The sequence below is a fragment of the Terrapene carolina genome, unplaced genomic scaffold (assembly GCF_002925995.2).
Source record: "Terrapene carolina triunguis isolate 2854851 unplaced genomic scaffold, T_m_triunguis-2.0 Scaffold66, whole genome shotgun sequence".
Lineage (NCBI taxonomy): Eukaryota > Metazoa > Chordata > Testudines > Emydidae > Terrapene > Terrapene triunguis.
Window position 1 is genome coordinate 56,228,604 of NW_020664417.1, and position 23,350 is coordinate 56,251,953.

Below are 23,350 nucleotides of genomic sequence, written 5' to 3' on the forward strand. Positions count from 1 at the left end.
TAAACCAATATTTTGTTCTCTCGCTAACTGGTTGATCTGTTACATACTCTTCATTAGGCTCTTTGCTTTGTTTGATCACATTTTTAGACTAGCCTGACCTTTCCTGCTGTAGAAATGGCCTAGAAGTCACCCTCACTACACACAGACAAAATTGCCATTTAATCCTCTTTGTTTGGCTTCTAGCTTAGAGTATGTGAATCTTTGTTTAGATCTCATCACTGTCTGTTGCACATCTTTAAATAAAATATTAATTTTCCACTAGCAAAAAACTGGAAAATGATCAGTAAAATTGTTGGCATGGTATTGCTCTGAACTGAATGAGCTTGGCGCGCATCTCTCATTTTTATACTGAACATACTGAATGACAGCATGCCGTATGCTTCCATCATCTGGTTATCTCTAATTGTAGTTTGAGACACAAATCCAAAACAGATACGTTTATTAACTTTGATATTGGCCACAGTTATGATGGCCAAATCTGCCACGTCTGCAGAGTATTTTAATATAACACATGTATGTAAATGAATGAAATCCATAGTGTATCTTTTTTATATAATGCATGTTGTAGTGTATTATTTAAGACAGGGGCGGGCAAACTTTTTGGCCTGAGGGCTGCATCCGGTTTCCAAAATTGTATGGAGGGCCAGTTAGGGGAGGCTGTGCCTCCCCAAACAGCCAGCCCCATCCGACCCCCCCCTTCCCCGCTTCTCGGCCCCCAATGGCTTCCCCTGGGACTCCTGCCCCATCCATCCCCCCTGTTCCCTGTCCCCTGACAGCCCCCGGACCTGCCATTCAACCCCTGCTCTCCTTCCTGACTGCCCCCCCAGGACCCCTGCTCCATCCAACCACCCCTTCTCCCTGCCCCTGACTGCCCCCTGCCGCCCCATCCAACCCCCTCTCTCCTTCCTGACTGCCCCCCTGGGACCCCTGCCTCTATTCAACCCCCCTATTCCCCATCCTCTGACTGCCCCGACCCCTATTCACACCCCCGCCCCCTGACCACCCCCCCGAACTCCCCTGCCCTCTATCCAACCCCCCCCCCCGCTCCCTGCCCCCTTACCATGCTGCCTGGAGCACCGGTGGCTGTCAGCGCTACAGCCACGCTGCCCAGAGCAGCAGGACAGGCAGCTGCGCCGCCCGGCTGGAGCCAGCCACGCCACCGTGCAGCACAGAGCACCGGGTCAGGCCGGGCTCTGCAGCTGCGCTGCCCCAGGAGCTTGCAGCCCCACCACCCAGAGCATTGCGCCAGTGGCGGGGCGAACTGAGGCTGCGGGGGAGGGGAAACAGCGGGGGAGGGGGAACAGCAGGGGAGGGACTGGGGGCTAGCCTCCCGGGGCAGGAGCTCAGGGGCCGGGCAGGAGGGTCCCGCGGGCCGGATGTGGCCTGTGGGCCATAGTTTGCTCACCTCTGGTTTAAGACCTTGCAGAGACACAGCTCTAAGTACCTTGGAGATATATAAAATATTGTTTTAGAGCCCCGTGGCTGAGCTCCTCAAGGGATCTCTAATCAGTGGGAGTTAGGTGCCTAAATACTTTTGAGGATCTGGGATTGTGCTTTTTTCTTATGAGCCTTGAAATTAACTGGTTCCGCTAGACTTTCTGGAATGTTGTTCCCAGACAAAAAAACATTTCTGTTAAAATCAGGTTAAAGTTTGAGGGTATGAACCAGTAATTTAGGGATTAAAATCCTTACAAGAACACTGGAGTTATACAAAACCAAACAACTGCTAGAAACCTATGAAATTCAAATTTAAGGTCAAATTTAGCATATGCCCAAAGATTTGAAAGTATGGAAGTACATAGGTAATATCCCAAAAGCTATAGCTCTGCCTCCACAATGACACCAGCCTCTTAGCTTCCCTTCTTTGCCCCCTTTCTATCCTCTTTGAAAGATTTATTTTAGTCTAAGGACTTTTACAGGGCTTTAAGAAGTCTGCAGCAATTGTCTGAGGACACAGTAGATTTGGAAAAGCCACTGTGCTGGGGATGAACATAGGGTACAGGATACTGGGTTGGATGGACCTTTGGTCTAACCCAGTATGGCTGTTCTTATGATATTATGTGGTGCAGCCTGTAGGACGATGGGAGGCTAGAGGGTGGGAGTTACTCTCACTAGGGAAGGGAAATCTAAAACTAAATTTTTTAATGTAGGAAAGAGAAAAGCATTGGCTAAATGTGCAAGTGTTAGGGGAAATCAACAAAAGATTTAAAAACTGAAGCCACCAGAGATTATAGGAAATATGTATAATTCTGGTTTATAACCAAGAGTGAAATAAGGCTGTATGGGAATATAATAGGGACAATTGAGTAAGAGTTTAAAAAAAAATCTTATCTTTTTCAAACATTGGTGTGGTATATTGTTTAGACTAAAATCTCTTTGGGACAGGGACTTGTCTGGCAATATATCTATAATGTACCTAGCATTTTCAGTGTTATATAAATAACTAATAATGTATGCCTTCATTTTCTTGTATTCACAGGTTTTTCAAACTTTCAACTTTTGGGCTGAAATTTTGCATTCTTGGTATTCCATGCTGAGGGAGGGGAACATGAGGGAGGGGGCACTGGCAGGCAGGGGAGGTTGAAGCTGTGGAAGAAACAGGAGGTAGAGTCAGAACAAAACCTTCTTAGCTATTGTTTTAATTATAGGAGATTGAAAACAAAAATTACATTTTTCCAATGGAAGAAAAAAGAATCCACTTTTAATTTTTAAAGGGTAGAACAAAAAGTGGCATAAGTTTGAAACTTGAAACATGGAAGGGTCATAGCCATTGAGAGTCAGTGATTTGCTTCATTTTGGGAAACAATATTCAAATAAAGCTACAAATGCTTGAAAGTAATTTTTGAGCATGCCTAGTACCATCTGCTAAGATTTTTATTTGTACCTGTATTAGTATTGTCACTGTTTGTGACATCAGTGCACATTCATTCTCCTGTCTAGCCTGACCAGAAGGCTCAAGAAAGGGGTTACTGCTGCTGAGAAGATCTACATTTGGGAGATTTTAAGTGTCTCAGTGAAACACATACAGCAAGCAAATTTCTCCAAACCACAACTCCCTTAAAATCAGGGACAGGAGAAAATTGCAGGAAAGAATAGAACTTTGATACTGCAATTTTAGATGCCCTTTTTTTACCCCTGCATTCTAAAATATTACACACATTATGGGTAAGATTCTGTGCTGTGTCTCTAAGGCCTGGTCTACACTAACACCCCAATTCGATCTAAGGTACGCAACTTCAGCTACGTGAATAACGTAGCTGAAGTCGACATACCTTAGTTCGAATTTACCGCGGTTCAGACGCGGTCCACACACGGCAGGCAGGCTCCCCCGTCGACTCCGCGGTACTCCTCTCGCTGACGTGGAGTACCGCAGTCGACGGCGAGCACTTCCTGGTTCGAATTATCGCGTCCACACCAGACGCGATAAATCGAACCCGGAAGTTCGATTGCCAGCCGTCGAACTACCGCGGTAGTGTAGACAAGCCCTAAGAGGTGTGCCACAGAACTCATAGCAGAGAGGGTGGGGTGGAGAGAGTTGTTTTTATTTAGATGTAATATATAGGCTAAAGGTATTAACATAACTTTGTTGCTGTCTAACATTAAATAAGGTCTCTGGAGTTTGGCATACAGAGATATTAGCCTGCTTAGTACTATAGCAAATACACTATTAAAAACCCTTTTAACTTCTTATTAAAGATAAAGAAGGAAATGCAATTAAAACATTTGAAATATAAAGCATTAAATTATTACTTTTATTTTAACAATATTTTTTTCCTTTTAGTTGGAGAGAATTTTAGAGGGGAAAAAACCCCGTGTTTGACAGTCTTTTAGATGGTATTGAAGATAGTAATAATTGTCTTTTTGGGTAAAAGAGAAGAAATTAGTTGAGATGAGCTGTTGTTAAACTCTGATCCCATGTCATCCCAGGTTGTGTGTGGGATTCAGTTGGAGGCAGTAGAGGTGACAGTGTCAACTGGTGCCACTTTGTGGCCTGGTCTGGTCAGGACATCTCAGGATTAGGCTGACAAAGGCCCAGAATCCCGAGAGACAGTGGTGGCGGTAGTCATAAGGCTGACGCTTGTGTTAGTAGCCTCCATACTGTTTTCTGTATTTTGCCCCCCAAGGTTAGGGTCACCATATGTCCCATTTTGGCTGGGACAGTCCCTTTCTTAAGCCCTGTCCTAGCCGTCCTGACTTTTTTGGCAAAAATTGGCATTTGTCCCATGTGCTCTTGCCAACTTAATCAGAGGTGTGTGCCCGCAGGCAAGAGCAGCTCCGGCCAGTTCTGCACAGGAGTGGCGGTGTGTGTGTGTGGAACAGGACAGACAGCTTGGGCCAGTGCAGTGTCCCGTTTTCCCTTCGGGAAATATGGTCACCCTACACAAGGTTTTTATATTTAAGGACTCAAAAAGGGAGGGTGGGTGGAATAGCCCATTCCTTCATTATTTTGTTTACTAACTAGGCTTAATATTTGACACTCCAATTTTGGTTTATTATTGTTGGACTTATATTTTCTTCAAATACAATGAGGAGTCCAGTGGCACCTTAAAGACTAACAGATTTATTTGGGCATAAGCTTTCCTGGGTAAAAAACCTCACTTCTTCAGATGCATGGATGCATGCATGCATCTGAAGAAGTGGGTTTTTAACCCACGAAAGCTTATGTCCAAATATATCTGTTAGTCTTTAAGGTGCCACCGGACTCCTCGTTGTTTTTGTGGATACAGACTAACACGGCTACCCCTCTGATACTCAGGGCCGGCTCCAGGCACCAGCCCAGCAAGCAGGTGCTTGGGGCGGCCAAGGGGTAGGGGCGGCACCTCGGGCTCTTCGGCAGCGGGTCCCTCAGTCCCTCTCGGAGGGAAAGACCTGCCGCCGAATTGCCGCCAAAGAAGAAAGCATCGCGGTGGAGCTGCCACCGATCGCGATCGCTGCTTTTTTTTTTTTTTTCCCCGCCGCTTGGGGCGGCAAAAACCCTGGAGCTGGCCCTGCTGATACTTATATTTTCTTGTTTGCTAAACAAGCTTTTAACACAGTCTGAGTTATATTAGTAGGCTTTTTGTGTGGCCTAATTCAGCTTTTGTGGATGAGTTGTACTTTTATTAACATTTGTTATAATAGGTTATTTTGATATTTATGAACATTTATATACTTTTTACAGTTGAGCTCAGAGTTAGGGTCAATTTATGCCTACAATGATTTTAAGCCACCTTTGTGCTCTCTGCAGATCGTGTATTGTTTCTTCTTCTCCACTCTGAAACTGGCTGAAGCGAGCCACACTTTTGCTTTAGATGTTGATTAAGAAGAGTGGTGGTGTATTTATGTTTAGTCCCTAAAGAGAGAGTCATTCTTTGCATGTACTTTTCTGTTTATATAATAATGCATACCAGAAAAGTGTTTAAACTCATGATAAGGGTAGAGTCCTGTCAAGTTCCAATAGCCTTAAACACAACTATTACATGTTCGCTTTTCTTTATTGACGTAGAAATATTTTGAACTGGGGAAGTTCAAAGCAAGAAACAGTGTTGTTCTGTGTTCAAAAAGGCAGTGCAGTCCTAGCAATTGTAGCATACCAGAACAGTAAAAGCAACTGTATACTTTTGCTGCTGGGCACTGTCACATTCCAGTATTTGGTGAAAAAACAACAGGGTTGGCTATTAATAATACTGATCTCTACTAGTGGGGTGTTTAAGAACAGCTGATGAAATGGTTTATGTGCTGAGGAACTCCCTTTAATTATTTGTAATGGAATATATCTATCTGTCTAGCTATTACAAGTAAATTTATGTCATTATACTCCCTTAAATGATTAACTAGAAGCAAAAAGAATTCCTATTTACCATATGTTTCATATACTACAGTACAGAATAGTGCTTTTTATTCACTGTGTAAATAGCCCTTAAATATAACTCCTGATCAACTAACAAAACTATTAGGTAAATGGGCCCATACCCATTTTTAAATGTAATAATTTTCAGCAAGTTAATTATTCCTGTAATTCATATGTCTTCAGCATGTTCTACAACAAATTAAATACCTTTATAAACAGCCATGGTTAAGCACAGACTATGTTATCATTTGGGTTGAATTTTCTGAAGCATATAGAACCATGTCATCTTCTGAGTTATCGCAATGTTAAGATAGAAAGCAGCTGTATATCTATTTTGATTTGTATCTAGTAATAATTTGTAAGTGTCAAAAACATACAGATAAGCACAATATATGTTTGTTTTACTCTAAACCAATAAAATACAGTCTATCAAGTGTCTAGAAATCTAGATATAAATATATCAAAAAAAATCTTCTTAAGCACCAGAGTAGGAAGCCAAATAATTCTTGAATCTATTTTTTAGCATTGAACTTTAAATTGCATAATGCTATACATAGAAAATACTTTCCATTTTAAATGTTACTGTGTTAAAAATATATCATCTTCTCTGAAGCTGGAAAGTAGCCTTCTAAAGATACAGCTGGCAATGTGTAGACTAGTAGTGATGCAATGGAAGGAAAATTATTTCTTGTTAATAAAATGATGCCTAGAACAACTACACATCATACCTGCTCCCACTCTAATCCGCAGTTCTAAAAAAAAAAAAAAGGAAAAGCCCAGTGACTTCATTCTGGATAAGGCTAAAATGTTTTTAGTTTGTGTTTTGTGAGAACTACTTACAATTTGTTTGGCGAATTAATAATATGTTTGTTGTGGGTTTTATTTGGCTGTGGTTTCATTTTACTTGGTGGCCCTTTTGAAAATTCTTAGAATAGAACTAAAACATCTGACCTATGAAACTTTTTAAAAGTAAAAATACATTTCTGACGGGTTCCCTCTGGGGTGCCATCTGGAACGGGGGTATCACTAAGCCCCATGACCCACCAGCCTGGGCTCCCTCTCACACTGTAGTGCTGTGACAAGCTGCAAAGTCCTCCAGCCTGCACTTTTGCCAGCATACATACAGGTAGGGAGACACCCAGCTGCAGTTACATGCAGGCTCTCTGACCAGCCCCTGCATAGAAAGGCTACAGCTAAGGCAACTCCCAACTCCTCAGGTACGCACCTCCTCTGGAGTATAAACCCAAAATTATACTGTCTTGTGCTGCACAGGGAACTGTACAGCATAAACTCATTAGAAAACTGTAAAGCATAAGCTCCGTCCCTCAAGGTGGAGAGGAATATGCAACAACCTTTGCCCCGAGTTATGATTCCCACACACTTCACTTCAACACACTGGTTTAGATAAAGTAAAAACAAGTTTATTAACTACAAAAGATTTTAAGTGATTATAAGTGATAGCAAACAGATCAAAGCAGATTACTTAGCAAATAAACAAAAAATGCAAACTAAGCTTGATATACTAAATCGATTGGATATGAATAGCAAAGTCTCACCCTAAGAGATGATACAAGCAGACTGCAGATTCTTAAGAGGCAAGCTGAAGTTGCTTTACAGTTGGAATCCCCGGGTGTTTCATTCACAGGCTAAAAATCCCTTTACCTTGGGTCCAGCACTTCCCCCAGTTCAGTCTTCGTTCCTCAGGTGTTTCCAGGATTCGTCTTGTGTGAGGAGTGAAGAACACAGACCAGATGATGTCACTCCCTGCCTTATATAGCTTTTGCATGTGGGGGGAACCCTTTGTTCCCAAAGCTTGGTTTCCAGACCAGTCTCTGGAAAAATATTGACATCCCAAGATGGAGTCCAGAGACATGTGGTCTCATCATATGTCCTTGTAGAGTCATAGCAGCCGTTACTCGGAGGCTGTCTGTAGCGTTCTCAGGAAGGTACTCCAGATGGGAGATAAGCTTCTCCTAAGGCCTATTGTTTTTTCCTAATGGCCCATTGCCCTGAATAGGCCCTTCCCCACCCCTGTCTAGACTGAAAACATCTTTTCTAGTGGGCGTTACCCAGGTGTAACTACATTTCAAAATACAGATACATAGTCAATATTCATAACTTCAGATACAAAAGTGATACATGCATACAAATAGGATAATCATATTCAGCAAATCATAACTTTTCCAATGACACCTCACATGACTTATCTTGCATAAAATACATTATAATTATGTCATAATCATATCATCATAATATCACTGTGAAGGATATGGGATGCAGTGTCACAACATTATTTTAACAATTATTGTGTTAGAAGTAGTATAGCCTTCAAAAACTATTTGGTTAAATTTCTGTCCTTCCTAATAATCCTGGTGAATGTGTTGATTGTAAGTGTTGAACTTTTTTTTTTCTCTTCCAGGTATATTAGAAAAAACATGTTTTTATTCAAATGGGAGTGACCTTCTAGCTGCTGGTGGCAACATTCGAACATCTGACATTCCTTTTCCAAATATTGTTGAAAATGGTTCGGATGTGGTTCCCACAGTGGATCTCAAAGTGCTGCCATCATCCTGGACCCAAAGCCCTTTATCCCATGTTGACCAAATGCATGAAAACTTAAGCATGTTTAGGCAGGCATTACAGGAAGATTCCTTGGCTCCTATTACACCAGCCCCACCATTCAACCCCACTACTACAGATGTTGGTATTTTGATCAGAGCCCCTGAAGACCATACGTGGTCATTTGCCACTACAGAGGAGAAAACTCGTTGGTCCACAGACACATCCATCAAGATCACAGACAGGATATCCTCTCTACCTACGTTAAGTTCTATCCATCCAGCTGCTGTACAAGAAATGAATCTGAAAAAAAGTAAGACGACATTTTATTTGACTCTATAACTAATTATAACACAAAAAGTACAAAAAATATACAGTTGGTATTGTGATTGGAATACTTCCCAAACCCATGAATTCTCAGGAATAGAAGTGAGTTCTAGATAGTTTTCATCATGCAGGTTCCATATATTAAGGAATCAATTTATCAGAATATATAGTCAGCCCTGATGAGGAAGAGTCACGAACCTCCTTTGCGGTTAAGTAACTCTTACTTAGACTGCTGTTTGGTTGACATATTGCATATTGTGATAGCTTTGCATGTTTGCACAGACTATCCAACAAATTCTTGGACTGCATTGCAGACAACTTTTTATTTTCAGAAGGTTGAAAAAGCTACTGGGGGGAAGCTGTTCTAGACTTGATTTTAACAAATAGGGAGGAACTCATTGAGAATTTGAAAGTAGAAGGCAGCTTGGGTGAAAGTGATCATGAAATCATAGAGTTTGAAATTCTAAGGAAGGGTAGAAGGGAGTACAGCAAAATAGAGACAATGGATTTCAGGAAGGCAGATTTTGGTAAGCTCAGAGAGCTGATAGGTAAGGTCCCTGGGAATCAAGACTGAGGGGAAAAACAACTGAGGAGAGTTGGCAATTTTTCAAAGGGACACTATTAAGGGCCCAAAAGCAAGCTATTCCGCTGGTTAGGAAAGATAGAAAATGTGGCAAAAGACCACCTGGGCTTAACCACGAGATCTTGCATGATCTAAAAAATAAAAAGGAGTCATATAAAAAATGGAAACTAGGACAGATTACAAAGGATGAATATAGGCAAACAATACAGGAATGCAGGGGCAAGATTAGAAAGGCAAAGGCACAAAATGAGCTCAAACTAGCTACGGGAATAAAAGGAAACAAGAAGACTTTTTATCAATACATTAGAAGCAAGAGGAAGACCAAAGACAGGGTAGGCCCATTGCTCAGTGAAGAGGGAGAAACAGTAACAGGAAACTTGGAAATGGCAGAGATGCTTAATGACTTCTTTGTTTTGGTCTTCACCGAGAAGTCTGAAGGAATGTCTAGTGAATGCTAATGGGAAAGGGGTAGGTTTAGCAGATAAAATAAAAAAAAGAACAAGTTAAAAATCACTTAGAAAAGTTAGATGCCTGCAAGTCACCAGGGCTGATGAAATGCATCCTAGAATACTTAAGGAGATAATAGAGGAGGAAGGCTGAAAGAATTGGGTTTGTTTAGTTTGGAAAAGAGAAGACTGAGAGGGGACATGATAGCAGTTTTCAGGTATCTAAAAGGGTGTCATAAGGAGGAGGGAGAAAACTTGTTCACCTTAGCCTCTAAGGATAGAACAAGAAGCAATGGGCTTAAACTGCAGCAAGGGAGGTTTAGGTTGGACATTAGGAAAAAGTTCCTAACTGTCAGGATGGTTAAACACTGGAATAAACTGCCTAGGGAGATTGTGGAATCTCCATCTCTGGAGATATTTAAGAGTAGCTTAGATAAATGTCTATCAGGGATGGTCTAGACAGTATTTGGTCCTGCCATGAGGGCAGGGGACTGGACTCGATGACCTCTCGAGGTCACTTCCAGTCCTAGAATCTATTAATCTTGGCTGAAAGTGAGTTATTACAGATTTTAACCCTGTGTTTTAGACTGAGTTTTTTCATATTTCAGTGATTTTAAAAAATCAGTTTAGGCCCCAATTCAGAAAGATGGTTTAAACACATGTTTAACTTTAAGTGCATGAGTAGTTGCATTGAAGTCAATGGGCCTACTCACATGCTTAAAATTAGGCACAGTGCTGAATAGGGGCCCTAATGTTAAGGTTACATTTTTTCATATCTTATTGGACAAATTCCTGCCCAATTTGAAGCTAATAGGTTCTTTACAAATACATATTCTATCACATTTGTGGGGACTCTAAAGAAATAATCAACAACAACAACAAATAATATTGAAGATAATTGTGGTCAGGTTTTACCATTATGACTGCAGCTACTGGTGCAATACTGTAACACTATGGTAATTTTATTAGCAGAGTTTGGCGGGATGGGAGAGGGACTCATTGGTATCATTCCTGCATAGTTTCTAAAACACAATGGTACAGTATTAAAATAACATTGAATGCTCCCCTTTACTTTGATATCACTGTCTTGCTATTGATCACCTGATACCACAAAGGTATCTTCACAGAACTGGAATAAATCAGCTATCAGATTTCATCAGAGATGAAATGGTAACCAGAATGATGTGAGAATGGCAGTCTATTAGTAATGCCATGGTGTTTTTGAGAACTTCTGTAGCGGGGATAGAGAGACAGTGTCTCATGGTGGTAACTGCTTCTGAAAGTTTTATACTACTGGTTATTTTGAGGAGAATGATGCGTGCCATACTCTGCTGCCAGGCACTGTGGTTAGTTAAGTAGTAACATCCGATATTGATTTATCTGAAATTTTTAATCATTGTTGTATTATTCAAGCTGAGCTGATGTGATTTAAGAATGTCACATCAGAAAACCCTTAGTGTAAAATTTTCATGTGAGATGCTATTTATATCTTCAGCACTGAGGACGCTTTTCTCTTCTTCAGCATAACAGAGGATAAGCCCTTGCTAAATCCAAAGAGACATTTCCAAGTCCTATTTCCTTTTTCCTCCTACAATGACACAAAAAAGGGGTGGATGGCTGGGAGCTCTGATTTCTCTTCTTGAGCAAATTTTAGGAATATATTACACACTGTTGTCACAGTTCAGAGCAAATGCACCTATATTTCCCCCTCCTGGTCCACGAAGGACACCCACTCTAGGCTCCTGGCTCCTCTGCTGTCATAGAATCATAGGACTGGAAGGGACCTCAAGAGGTCATCTAGTCCAGTCCCCTGCACTCATGGCATGACTAAGTATTATCTAGACCATCTGGACCTGTCACCTCTCTTGGGTGGAGATCAGCATCTTTCTCACCCCTGACCGGGTTTTTGGCAGCCTGCACAGTTCCCTGCCTACACTGTGATGTCCCCATCAAGCCAGAGTAAATGGGACAGAGTCTACACTTTGCTTTCTTTCCCAGGGCTATGAACAGCTATAACTGTCAGCAGTTACGAGTGAGCACGTAGCTCTTTATAAGCAAATACATTTATTCTTAAGGTGAGAGCATTGCAGAGAAAACTTATTAAAACAATAAAAGAACCTTTGTCTGTTCCATCTGTTGTACTTACAGTGCTGCCAAGCTATAGGAAATATCGGACCTCTTCTTTGTCAGTCTCAGAAAGTGTTATTGGTGTTTCTTGTTATGGGTTGATTCTCATGGTTTTAGTTTTCTCAATGTTGATTTTCAACCCTATTAATTGTGCATAAGCCAAGAGATAATTTTAGCTTGCATGTCTCTCTGGGTACAGGCTAGTAAGTTGATGTCATCTGCAAGTCAAGGTCCTCTTACTTTTGTGTTAAAGTCCATTGTATGCCCTTTGGTTTTGTGGTAGTTCTCATTACCGAATCCACTATCAGTAAAAAGATATGGGTGACAAAAGACATCCTTGCCTGATGCCCGTAGTAACCTTGAATGGTTTAGTCAGTTTGCTGTTATGTGTAACGTGGCATGTCATATTTTCATAAAAGCTCTCGATGCTCACATATTTCTGAGGTATTCCATAGTGGCAAAACAACTTCCATAAAACTGTTCCATCCACTGTGTCAAAGGCTTTCTGGAAATCTATACAATTCAAATAAAGTAGTGATTGCAATTCGATCCACATTTCTATGATGATACATAAGATTATCATTTGATCTATATGTGATTCCTCCTTCTGAACTCTGCCTGTTCTTGTCATAACTTTGAATCTACCACTCCCTTTACATATATTATTCTATACAAAATAAATACCTTACTTGGAATAGACAGCATAGGAATGCCCCTCCAGCTTTTACACTGACTGAGTTCTCCTTTCTTTGGCAGTTTCACTGTATGACCCTTTTCCATTTGTTTGGTATTTTTACTTCTTCCTATATCTTTTGTAAGAGGCCTATAAAAATGACTAGAAGAACATGGTAGACTATGTTAAGAACCACTGTCAGTGTGTTGTCCAGACCTGGTGCCTTTCCAATTTTTAACTGATTAATGGCCATTTCTACATCTACTCTGGTGATTGGCCCTCATTTGACATACAGATTGTCTCTGTCCTCTATATCTGGGGGATTGGCCACTGGCTCACCATTCAGTAGTTGACTAAAATAGTGCCTCCATATATTTAATGGTTCTGATGTCCTCGGGGTAACCTCAGTGTTCTCTTAACATTGCTTTTTTGTATGAAATTTCCTAAGTTTACTGCTTAGGTTGATTCATATCACTGGCCTATGTGTGTAGTAAACATTCCCTAGTTGTCGCCACAGCAATAAACCAAGTACAGTAAAATTGTTACCATTAGATGTAATTTTTGTTCTAACATAGTTTTATGTGACCTATCTTCCACTATCATCAAGTTTTAACTTTTATCCCATAGATGGGAGGTTTTGAAACAAAAGATGATTTTCACTGAGAGAGGTTTTGGTTTCTTCTCTGTTAAATAAGAGGTGACTGAAAATTAATTTTTAAATAAAGGTAGTGAACAGGGAAATTAAATTCCTTTAAAGTAGTTTAGTAAAGGAATACTCTGAGTTGCATCTGTGTTGGAAGGAAAGGGGAGAAATGTGTTTTTTCCGGTCAAGAGGTTTGAGTTAATGTGGCTGTATTTCTGGTTTGTCGTTTTGGAAACCGAGTGTGCTCTATAGATTTAAGACACTGGCATAGGTCAAGCATAGTCCATGTGAGTGTTTTCTAAAACCAAAAATAGCAACAGGGAAACTTGTAAAGAATCCAGAGGTCCAAATAAAGTATATTCATTTAATTTAGAAACCTTCTGTGTGGTATTCTGTTAATCCACTAATTGACAGTAAATAGAAAAAAAGAATACTTTTACATGTATTGGTTTATCTTAAAGGACATAGAGTGTTTCTTCAAGATAAAAATAAAAATGTTTTTTACCTCGAGCTATTTTGACTTTTTGTTGAAACACAAATATGTTGCAGCTATATTATAAGGAGGGAGGGAGACTTTGATGTTGCTGGGGGAGGGAGGGGAGGAGAGCTCTTAAGTGTATCAGATTTTGTAGGATGTTCTGCAGTTCAGATGAAGCAGGCTCCCTGATCTGAAGCACTGGTGAGTCAGAGAGAGAGAGAGAGAGGAAGAGTCTTCTGAATCAAAGTACCCTTTAGCCTAAGGCTGGGTCTACACTACAGCCGGGGTCCGACCTAAGATACGCAACTTCAGCTACGTGAATACCGTAGCTGAAGTTGCGTATTTTAGGTCGGCTTACCTGGTGGTGAGGACGCAGGAAAGTCGACCGCTGCCGCCGACTCCGCTGCCGCCTCTTGCCGAGGTGGATTTCCGGAGTCGACGGCAGAGCGATCAGGGATCGATTTTACCGCGTCTTCACTAGACGCGGTAAGTTGATCCCCGATAGACCGATTGCTACTCGCCGGATCGGCAGGTAGTGAAGACGTAGCCTTAGTAAAGGTGCACAGGGGCTGGGAGCCAGGAGACTATAGGGCTTATCTACACTGGCAATTTACAGTGCTGCAACTTTCTGGCTCAGGGGTGTGAAAAAACACCCCCCTCAGCGCAGCAAGTTTCAGCGCTGTAAAGAGCCAGTGTAGACAGTGCACTAGCACTGGGAGCCGCGCCCCTCGTGGAGGTGATTTTTTTTAGAGCACTGGGAGAGCTCTCTCCCAGAGCTGGCCGCGAGCACACAAGGCGGCAGCGCTTTAGCGTTGCCAGTGTAGACTAGCCCTGTGAGGTCACATTTCACCCTTCTACTCACTGATGCTTATAATATATCTTATTGAGCAAGGTCTTGTACTTCTACTTTAGGAGGCAGTCAAGTATCAGCCCTCCATTTTACAAATAAGTTAACTTCACAGAGAGTTTGGAATAATAATACAACCTTCTCTTTCATTTCAGTTTGTGTTTAAGAGGAAAAAGAGACTTATTACCCTTTAACTTTTTCCCCTCATAGGCAATTAGAAGTATACAAAATAAATAAATATCCAACATTCAGGGGACAAATTTTAGTAAGTTTGTCAGTCCCATCATATATTGTCCCTCCAACTAAGTTTGTGACTTTAATTCACTACAATTATTGTGCTAACTCATGTAGGGTGACCAGACAGCAAATGTGAAAAATCGGGACAGGGGGTAATAGGAGCCTATGTAAGAAAAAGACCCAAAAATCGGGACTGTCCCTATAAAATCGGGACATCTGGTCACCCTAAACTCATGGCTCCTTATTGTGCTTATTTAGTTTCTAGATGATCACCTACCTAAATACATAGTAGTGAAACAATCCTCTGTATAATATATTTAACAGACTCAGATGTACATTGAAATGAATAGAATATGTAGTAGTATGAATACATGATTGCATACACCCCCTCACAATTACATTTTCACTTGCTCATGTGTCTACACTCTTCAGCTTTTTGGCAGTGTGCTGTGCTGCTGAGTGGGAGACTTCCAGGTTAGAACAAAGCTGGTTTTGTACCTGTTGTTTTTCCCTGCCTTTATGAGACATCTATGTGCATTTAGAATTATAGACGTAGCACCTTAACACCAATTTTTATGTAAAGAGCACAAGTTCTTTTCAGCCTTGAGCCAATAATCCTCCTTGTGCATATGTTGTACATTTTTATGTTTTGTGGCTTATAATTTAAACAGATGCTCATCGACAAAATAATAAACTATCAACTGGCCAAGAGGTTATGTATGAAGTAATATGCCAAGGGTGGCACAATACTCCTTAGGAATGGCAGGAGTGAACGCTAGTGGTACTGTAAATTAATTGGCTGAGAACCGTATTATTTCCTTTTCAAACTTGCCACATTCTTTCTTTCTCTCTCAAAAACACAGGTAAAATGAATTATCTGGTTGTTTCAGTAAAGAGTATTTGTGGCTATTGTGCTAGAGTACGAGGTAGATTAGGGTTGTCTTGTTGTATGGTTATTTTTTTGGCCTTTATACCAGATTACTAGATGTATGCCTTGGCTTTATTAGCTAGTGCCTGCTTCTGGCAACTGGATGCTGTGACTTACAATCAGACTCGGTCTACTTCATGATTCTGCATGATCCATTGTAGATTATAGCACATCCAGTAAAGTAGGATGTGGATGTAGTCTCATCATTAATGTACCAAGGTAGAATCTAGAATATCAGGCACAACGCCGGAAGTATTAGTATTGATACATCAACTTATGGTTCAGAACTACTGTCATGTTGCATAGAATTATCTGGAGAATACAGTATTCACATGTAACCAGCAAAGACAGGTCATGTCTTTCAATCTGAATCTCTTGCTGTTTCTAACATTTTCTTTCTTTTCTCACTGAAAACGTTTGAAGTCCAAGAACAAAATAAAAAGTAAATACATTTTAAATAAGAATAATTTGGTAACAGGAAATTTGAGGTGATGATAAATTGGCCACAGCAGCTGAAGCTTGAATAATAAATTAAGCCTTGCAAAATTATCATGAAAACTTACTAGCTCAGGCACAAAATCTATTTACATGAACTTTGTCATGATGATTGATAAAAATGAAAAAATAAATGGTTCTATTCTCTTATAAAATAAAAAAAATCTTTGTCTTGGGATATTGGATAATTAGAATTTGCATGTCTGAATAATTGCATAAGATATAATAAGGGGGCCTGCTTAATTGTACTGAAAGCAGTCTTGGCCTGATTTTATGGTAATCTGCTGTAATCAGCATAACTAACATGTAAAGGTCTAAAAAAGCCCAGACTGAGGAAAGATGTCTCTACTTATTAGACAAATGACGTTAAAGAAATAAAAAGACTTTGTGTTTGGAGTGGAGTAGTTGAAGTATGAGCATTCAAAAATACTCTTTTTGAGTTTTACAAATCTCCAGCCTGTGAATTATTTGCACAATTTAAGTGTGGCTCTACTCTGAAAAGTGACTGTGTAAAATTTTTCATATTTATTGTTTCTCAATGACATCCAGATTAAATCTACTCAATTTACATGTAAAAAGAAGGTTTTCCTAACTGCCAGTTCCTCAGACTCTGGGTATGTCTACACTACGAAATTAGATCGAATTAATAGAAGCCGGTTTTATAGAAATCGGTTGTATACAGCCAATTGTGTGTGTCCCCACATAAAATGCTCTAAGTGCATTAGTTCGGCGGACCGCGTCCACAGTACCGAGGCTAGCGTCGACTTCCGGCGCATTGCACTATGGGTAGCTATCCCACAGTTCCCGCAGTCTCCGCCGCCCATTGGAATTATGGGTTGAGATCCCAATGCCCGGATGATGCAAAACAGTGCCGCGGGGGGTTCTGGGTACATGTCGTCAGGTCCCTCCCCCTACGTCACAGCAACGGCAGACAATAGATTCGCGCCTTTTTACCTGGGTTACCTGTGCAGACAACATACCACGGCAAGCATGGAGCCTGCTCAGCTCACCGTCACCATATGTCATCTAGGTGCCGGCAGACGTGGGACTGCATTGCTACACAGCAGCAGCAGCTAACTGCCTTTTGGCGGTAGACGGTGCAGCATGACTGGTAGCCTTCATTGGCGATCTGGGTGCGGGCAGCTGTGGGGCTGGCAGCCGTAGGGCTGCATTGCACCAGCCCCTTGCCTTTTGGTAGAAGATGGTTTATTACGACTGGTATCCGTCATCGTCGTACTGCAGTGGCTGTCGATCATGGGCACCCGGGCAGACAATGATGGTTATCAGTCGTAGTATGCCATTTTCTGCCACGCGCCCTGTTGGCTCATTGCACGTTAGCAGAGTCGTAGTATGCTATTTTCTGCCAAGTGCCCAGTATTGTCTGCTAAGCACCCAGAAGAGGCCGATGGCGATCTGGGTGCTGGCAGACATGGGGCTGGCAGACGTGGGGCTAGATTGCTACACAGCAGCAACCCCTTGCCTTTTGGGCAGTAGATAGTATATTACGACTGGTATCCATCGTTGTCATACTGCAGTGGGTATCAGATGGTGCAATAGACCTGAAGGCTTACTGCCAAGCGCCCAGTATTTGCTGCCAAGCACCCAGAAAATGCCAAGGGCTATCAGTCATGCTGCACCGTCGTCTTAAGATGTAAAAAATAGATTTATTCTGTATTCATTTGCTTCCCCCCTCCCTCCCTCCCTCCTGTTAAACCCTGGCTTTTGAGTTCAATCTTGGGGGGGGGGGGCATTCTGTGTGACAGTTGTTTGTGTTTCTCCCTGATGCAAAGCCACCTTTCTTGATTTTAATTCCCTGTACCTGTACGCCATGTCGTCACTCGCCCCTCCCTCCCTCCCTCCCTCCCTCCCCTGGTCCGTCAGATACTACTTTCGCGCCTTTTTTCAGACCAGACGCCATAGCTAGCACTGGGATCATGGAGGCCGCTCAGATCACCGCGGCAATTATGAGCACTATGAACACCATGCACATTGTCCTGGAGTATATGCAGAGCCAGGACATGCCAAAGCAAAACCAGGACCAGGCGAGGAGGAGGAGGAGGCGATTGCAGCGCGTCGACGAGAGTGATGAGGAAATGGACATGGACCTAGACCTCTCACAAGGCACAGGCCCCAGCAATGTGGAAATCATGGTGTTCCTGGGGCAGGTTGATGCCGTGGAACGCCGATTCTGGGCCCGGGAAACAAGCACAGACTGGTGGGACCGCATCGTGCTGCAGGTGTGGGACGATTCCCAGTGGCTGCAAAACTTTCGCATGCGTAAGGGCACTTTCATGGAACTTTGTGACTTGCTTTCCCCTGCCCTGAAGCGCCAGAATACCAGGATGAGAGCAGCCCTCACAGTTGAGAAGCGAGTGGCGATAGCCCTGTGGAAGCTTGCAACGCCAGACAGCTACCGGTCAGTCGGGAATCAATTTGGAGTGGGCAAATCTACTGTGGGGGCTGCTGTGATCCAAGTTGCCAGGGCAATGAGAGACCTGGTGATATCAAGGGTAGTGACTCTGGGAAACGTGCAGACCATAGTGGATGGCTTTGCTGCAATGGGATTCCCAAACTGTGGTGGGGCGATAGACGGAACCCATATCCCTATCTTGGCACCGGAGCACCAAGCCACCGAGTACATAAACCGCAAGGGGTACTTTTCAATGCTGCTGCAAGCCCTGGTGGATCACAAGGGACGTTTCACCGACATCAACGTGGGCTGGCCGGGAAGGGTACATGATGCTCGCGTCTTCAGGCACTCTGCTCTGTTTAGAAAGCTGGAGGAAGGGACTTTCTTCCCGGACCAGAAAATAACCGTTGGGGATGTTGAACTGCCTATCGTGATCCTTGGGGACCCAGCCTACCCCTTAATGCCATGGCTCATGAAGCCATACACAGGCAGCCTGGACAGGAGTCAGGACCTGTTCAACTACAGGCTGAGCAAGTGCCGAATGGTGGTGGAATGTGCATTTGGGCGTTTAAAAGCGCGCTGGCGCAGCTTACTGACTCGCTCAGACCTTAGTGAAAAGAATATCCCCATTGTTATTGCTGCTTGCTGTGCGCTCCACAATCTCCGTGAGAGTAAGGGGGAGACATTTATGGCTGGGTGGGAGGTAGAGGCAAATCGCCTGGCCGCTGATTACGCGCAGCCAGACACCAGGGCGGTTAGAGGAGCACAGCATGGCGCGGTACGCATCAGAGAAGCTTTGAAAACCAGTTTTGTGACTGGCCAGGCTACGGTTTGAAACTTCTGTTTGTTTCTCCTTGATGAAATCTCCGCCCCCCCCACCCGGTTAACTCTACTTCCCTGTAAACCAACAACCCCACCCTCCCCTACTACCCTCCCCCCTTCAAGCACCACTTGCAGAGGCAATAAAGTCATTGTTACTTCACATTCATGCATTCTTTATTACTTCATCACACAACTAGGGGGATAATTGGAAAGGTAGCCTGGGATGGGTGGGGGAGGAGGGAAGGAAAAGGACACACTCCAATTTAAAACTTTAAAACTTATTGCTATGGAAATCATCTAGGGTGGAGTGAGTGGGTGGCCGAAGGCCCCCCCACCGTGTTCTTGGGCATCTGGGTGAGGAGGCAATGGGACTTGGGGAGGATGGCTGTTGGTTACACAGGGGCTGTAGCGGCGGTCTCTGCTCCTGCTGGCTTTCCTGCAGCTCAACCATACGCTGTAGCATTGGGGAGGAGGGCTGTTGGTTACACAGGGGCTGTAGCGGCGGTCTGTGCTCCTGCTGCCTTTCCTGCAGCTCAACCATACGCTGTAGCATATCAGTTTGATGCTCCAGCAGACGGAGCATGGACTCTTGCTTTCTGTGTGCAAGCTGACGCCACCTCTCATCTTCAGCCCGCAACTTCCTCTGTTCCTCCCGCGATTCAGCCCGCCACCTCTCCTCCTCAGCCCGCGATTCAGCCCGCCACCTCTCCTCTCGCTCATATTGGGCTTTTCGATAATCAGTCATTGACTGCCTCCACGCATTCTGCTGTGCTCTGTCAGCGTGGGAGGCAGTCTGTAGTTCTGTAAACATTTCGTCACGTGTCCTTCGCTTACGTTTTCGAATATTCACTAGCCTCTGCGAAGGAGAGACATTTGCAGCTGGTGGAGGAGAAGGGAGAGGTGGTTAAAAAAGATACATTTTAGAGAACAATGGGTACACTCTTTTATGTTACATTTTGCTGTTCACATTACACAGCAGATGTGCTTTCGTTACAAGGTCGCATTTTTCCTCTTATATGGAGGGCCTGCCTGTTTGGTGTGAGAGATCACTCACGCAGTGCCAGGTCACAGATTTCAGCTTGCAGGCAGCCATGGTAAGACACAGTCTTTTGGCTTTTTTAACCTTCTTAACATCTGGGGATGGTTTCAAAGAGTACTGCTATCGTTAACCATACCAAGGACCCGTTGGGTTGGCCATTTAAAATGGGTTTGCGATGTAAAAGGAGGGGCTGCGGTTTCAGGGTTAACATGCAGCACAAACCCAACTAATTCCCCTCCCCCCCCCCCAATTCTCGGATGATCACTTCACCCCTCCCCCCACCGCGTGGCTAACAGCGGGGAATATTTCTGTTCAGCAGACCAGGAAGGGGCACCTCTGAATGTCCCCTTAATAAAATTGCCCCATTTCAACCAGGTGACCGTGAATGATATCACTCTCCTGAGGATAACAAAGAGCAATAAGGAATGGATGTTGTCTGCATGCCAGCAAACACCGGGACCATACGCTGCCATGCTTTGTTATGCAATGATTCCAGACTACGTGCTACTGGCCTGGCGTGGTAAAGTGTCCTACCATGGCGGACGGGATAAGGCAGCCCTCCCCAGAAACCTTTTGCAAAGGCTTTGGGAGTACATGAAGGAGAGCTTTCTGGGGATGTCCCTGGAGGATTTCCGCTCCATCCCCATACACGTTAACAGACTTTTCCAGTAGCTGTACTGGCCGCGATTGCCAGGGCAAATTAATCATTAATCATTAAACACGCTTGCTTTTAAACCATGTGTAATATTTACAAAGGTACACTCACCAGAGGTCCCCTGTGTGCCCTCAGGGTCTTGGGTGAGTTCGGGGGTTACTGGTTCCAGGTCCAGGGTGATAAACATATCCTGGCTGTTGGGGAAACTGGTTTCTCCGCTTCCTTGCTGCTGTGAGCTATTTACATTATCTTCATGCTCATCTTCCTCATCCCCAGAACCCGCTTCCCTGTGTCTTTCTCCAGTGAGGGACTCATAGCACACGGTTGGGGTAGTGGTGGCTGCACCCCCTAGAATGGCATGCAGCTCCGCGTAGAAGCGGCATGTTTGCGGCTCAGCCCCGGACCTTCCGTTTGCCTCTCTGGCTTTGTGGTAGGCTTGCCTTAGCTCCTTAATTTTCACGCGGCACTGCTGTGCTTCCCTGTTATGGCCTCTGTCCTTCATGGCCCTGGAGACCTTTTCTAATATTTTGCCATTTCGTTTACTGCTTCGGAGTTCGGCCAGCACTGATTCATCTCCCCATATGGCGATCAGATCCCGAACCTCCCGTTCTGTCCATGCTGGAGCTCTTTTGCGATCCTGGGACTCCATCACGGCTACCTGTGCTGATGAGCGACCTGTGCTCTCCACGCTGAGCAAACAGGAAATGAAATTCAAACGTTCGCGGGGCTTTTCCTGTCTACCTGGCCAGTGCATCTGAGTTGAGAGTGCTGTCCAGAGCGGTCACAATGAAGCACTGTGGGATAGCTCCCGGAGGCCAATAATGTCGAATTCCGTCCACACACACCCAATTCCGACCCCCTAAGGCCGATTTTATCGCTAATCCCCTCGTCGGAGGTGGTGTTAAGAAACCGGTTTAAAGGGCCCTTTAAGTCGAAAGAAAGGGCTTCGTCGTGTGAACGTGTCCAGGCTTAATTCGATTTAACGCGGCTAAAGTCGACCTAAACTCGTAGTGTAGACCAGGCCTCTGATAGCCAAGCTGTATTCTCTTTAGCTTGCACATCACCAATAATAAATATTCTGCAAACAGAACTTTAATTAACAATTCCTGTTGTTGATATGAGACCCAGAAGAGAGCCCAACATATTATCTGACAGAGCTGAATGGGCTGTGTGGCACTAACGAGTGATAAATATTAAACACTTTTTTTGTCAGTAAATAGATAGGATCCAGAATACACACAGGTCTTTCGAGGTGAGAAAATATTGTTTTCCAATTGCCACTTTTTTGATCATAATCACATTTTAAGTTTGATATCTGCTATTAACATAGATATATTCCAAACAGTAAATGATCCTGATAGAAACTGTTTGATCAAAACAATTATGCGCGTCTCTCTTTACATTAAAACATAAGGTGACAAACTAGAAAGAACAGAGTATCCGACCCTGCAAAACCTTTGGAAGACATTTAATCCCCAATCTTGCAAACTAATATGTTTGCTAACCTCTTAATTGCTATGCCCGCACAGAGCCCCATTGACCTCATTGGGGCTCCATGTGGGCAGAGGGTCAGTTTGCATTAACGAGCTTGCAGGATCAGGACCTTAGTGTGTACCTGTCAGATATGCTTGCATATTGTTGTGCACATAACAGTGTGTTATGTGAGATTTTAATTTTAAATTTACAATGGCTTATAAAAGGAGATGTTATTTAATAAATTCTTGAATGAGATTGTAAGTGATTTTTTCCAACTCCTCTCCTCCCCGGGAAGTATTGGACACTGCAGTTTGTTTTTATTTTATTTATTGTATTTGATTTATATTTATACAATTGAAAGGGTACTTACCTTACACTGTAGATGCCTCTGATAATTAAGGGTGGGATTTTCAAAAGTAATCAGGATTGGTAAAACTCTGTTCCTGCTGAAGTCAAGGAGAGTTTTACCATAGGCTCATTCAGAGCAGAGTTAGGCCATCACTGAGCACTTTTGAAAATATCACCCTAGAAGTACAATTTAAAGTATGTAAAAGAAAGTCAGCATCAGCGTCACAACATTTGCCCTGAAGGTCAACAGATCTGGGCTACATTATTTTGGGCCAGTGGGAAGAATGTTCCACAGGAAAAGGTCTTTCATAGACACTTCTGTTAGCAACCTCTTCTTGGTTTTTTTCAGTGGAGGTCCAGCTTGAGTGCTTCTGTAGAACTCAGTTGTGGAATTATGGCATAGAGAGTGGTGACTGGTCAGCCTCAG

General features: G+C 43.1%; 1 protein-coding gene across 1 annotated transcript in view; it reads left to right on the top strand.

The window, feature by feature from the left end:
* Positions 1 to 23,350, top strand: part of CORIN (corin, serine peptidase) — a 279,991-nt gene that overhangs the window by 40,580 nt on the left and 216,061 nt on the right. Inside the window, exon 3 of the mRNA XM_029910685.1 lies at positions 8,250 to 8,702. Coding sequence (XP_029766545.1) covers positions 8,250 to 8,702 — 453 coding nt within the window. The remainder of the gene's footprint in view (positions 1 to 8,249; positions 8,703 to 23,350) is intronic.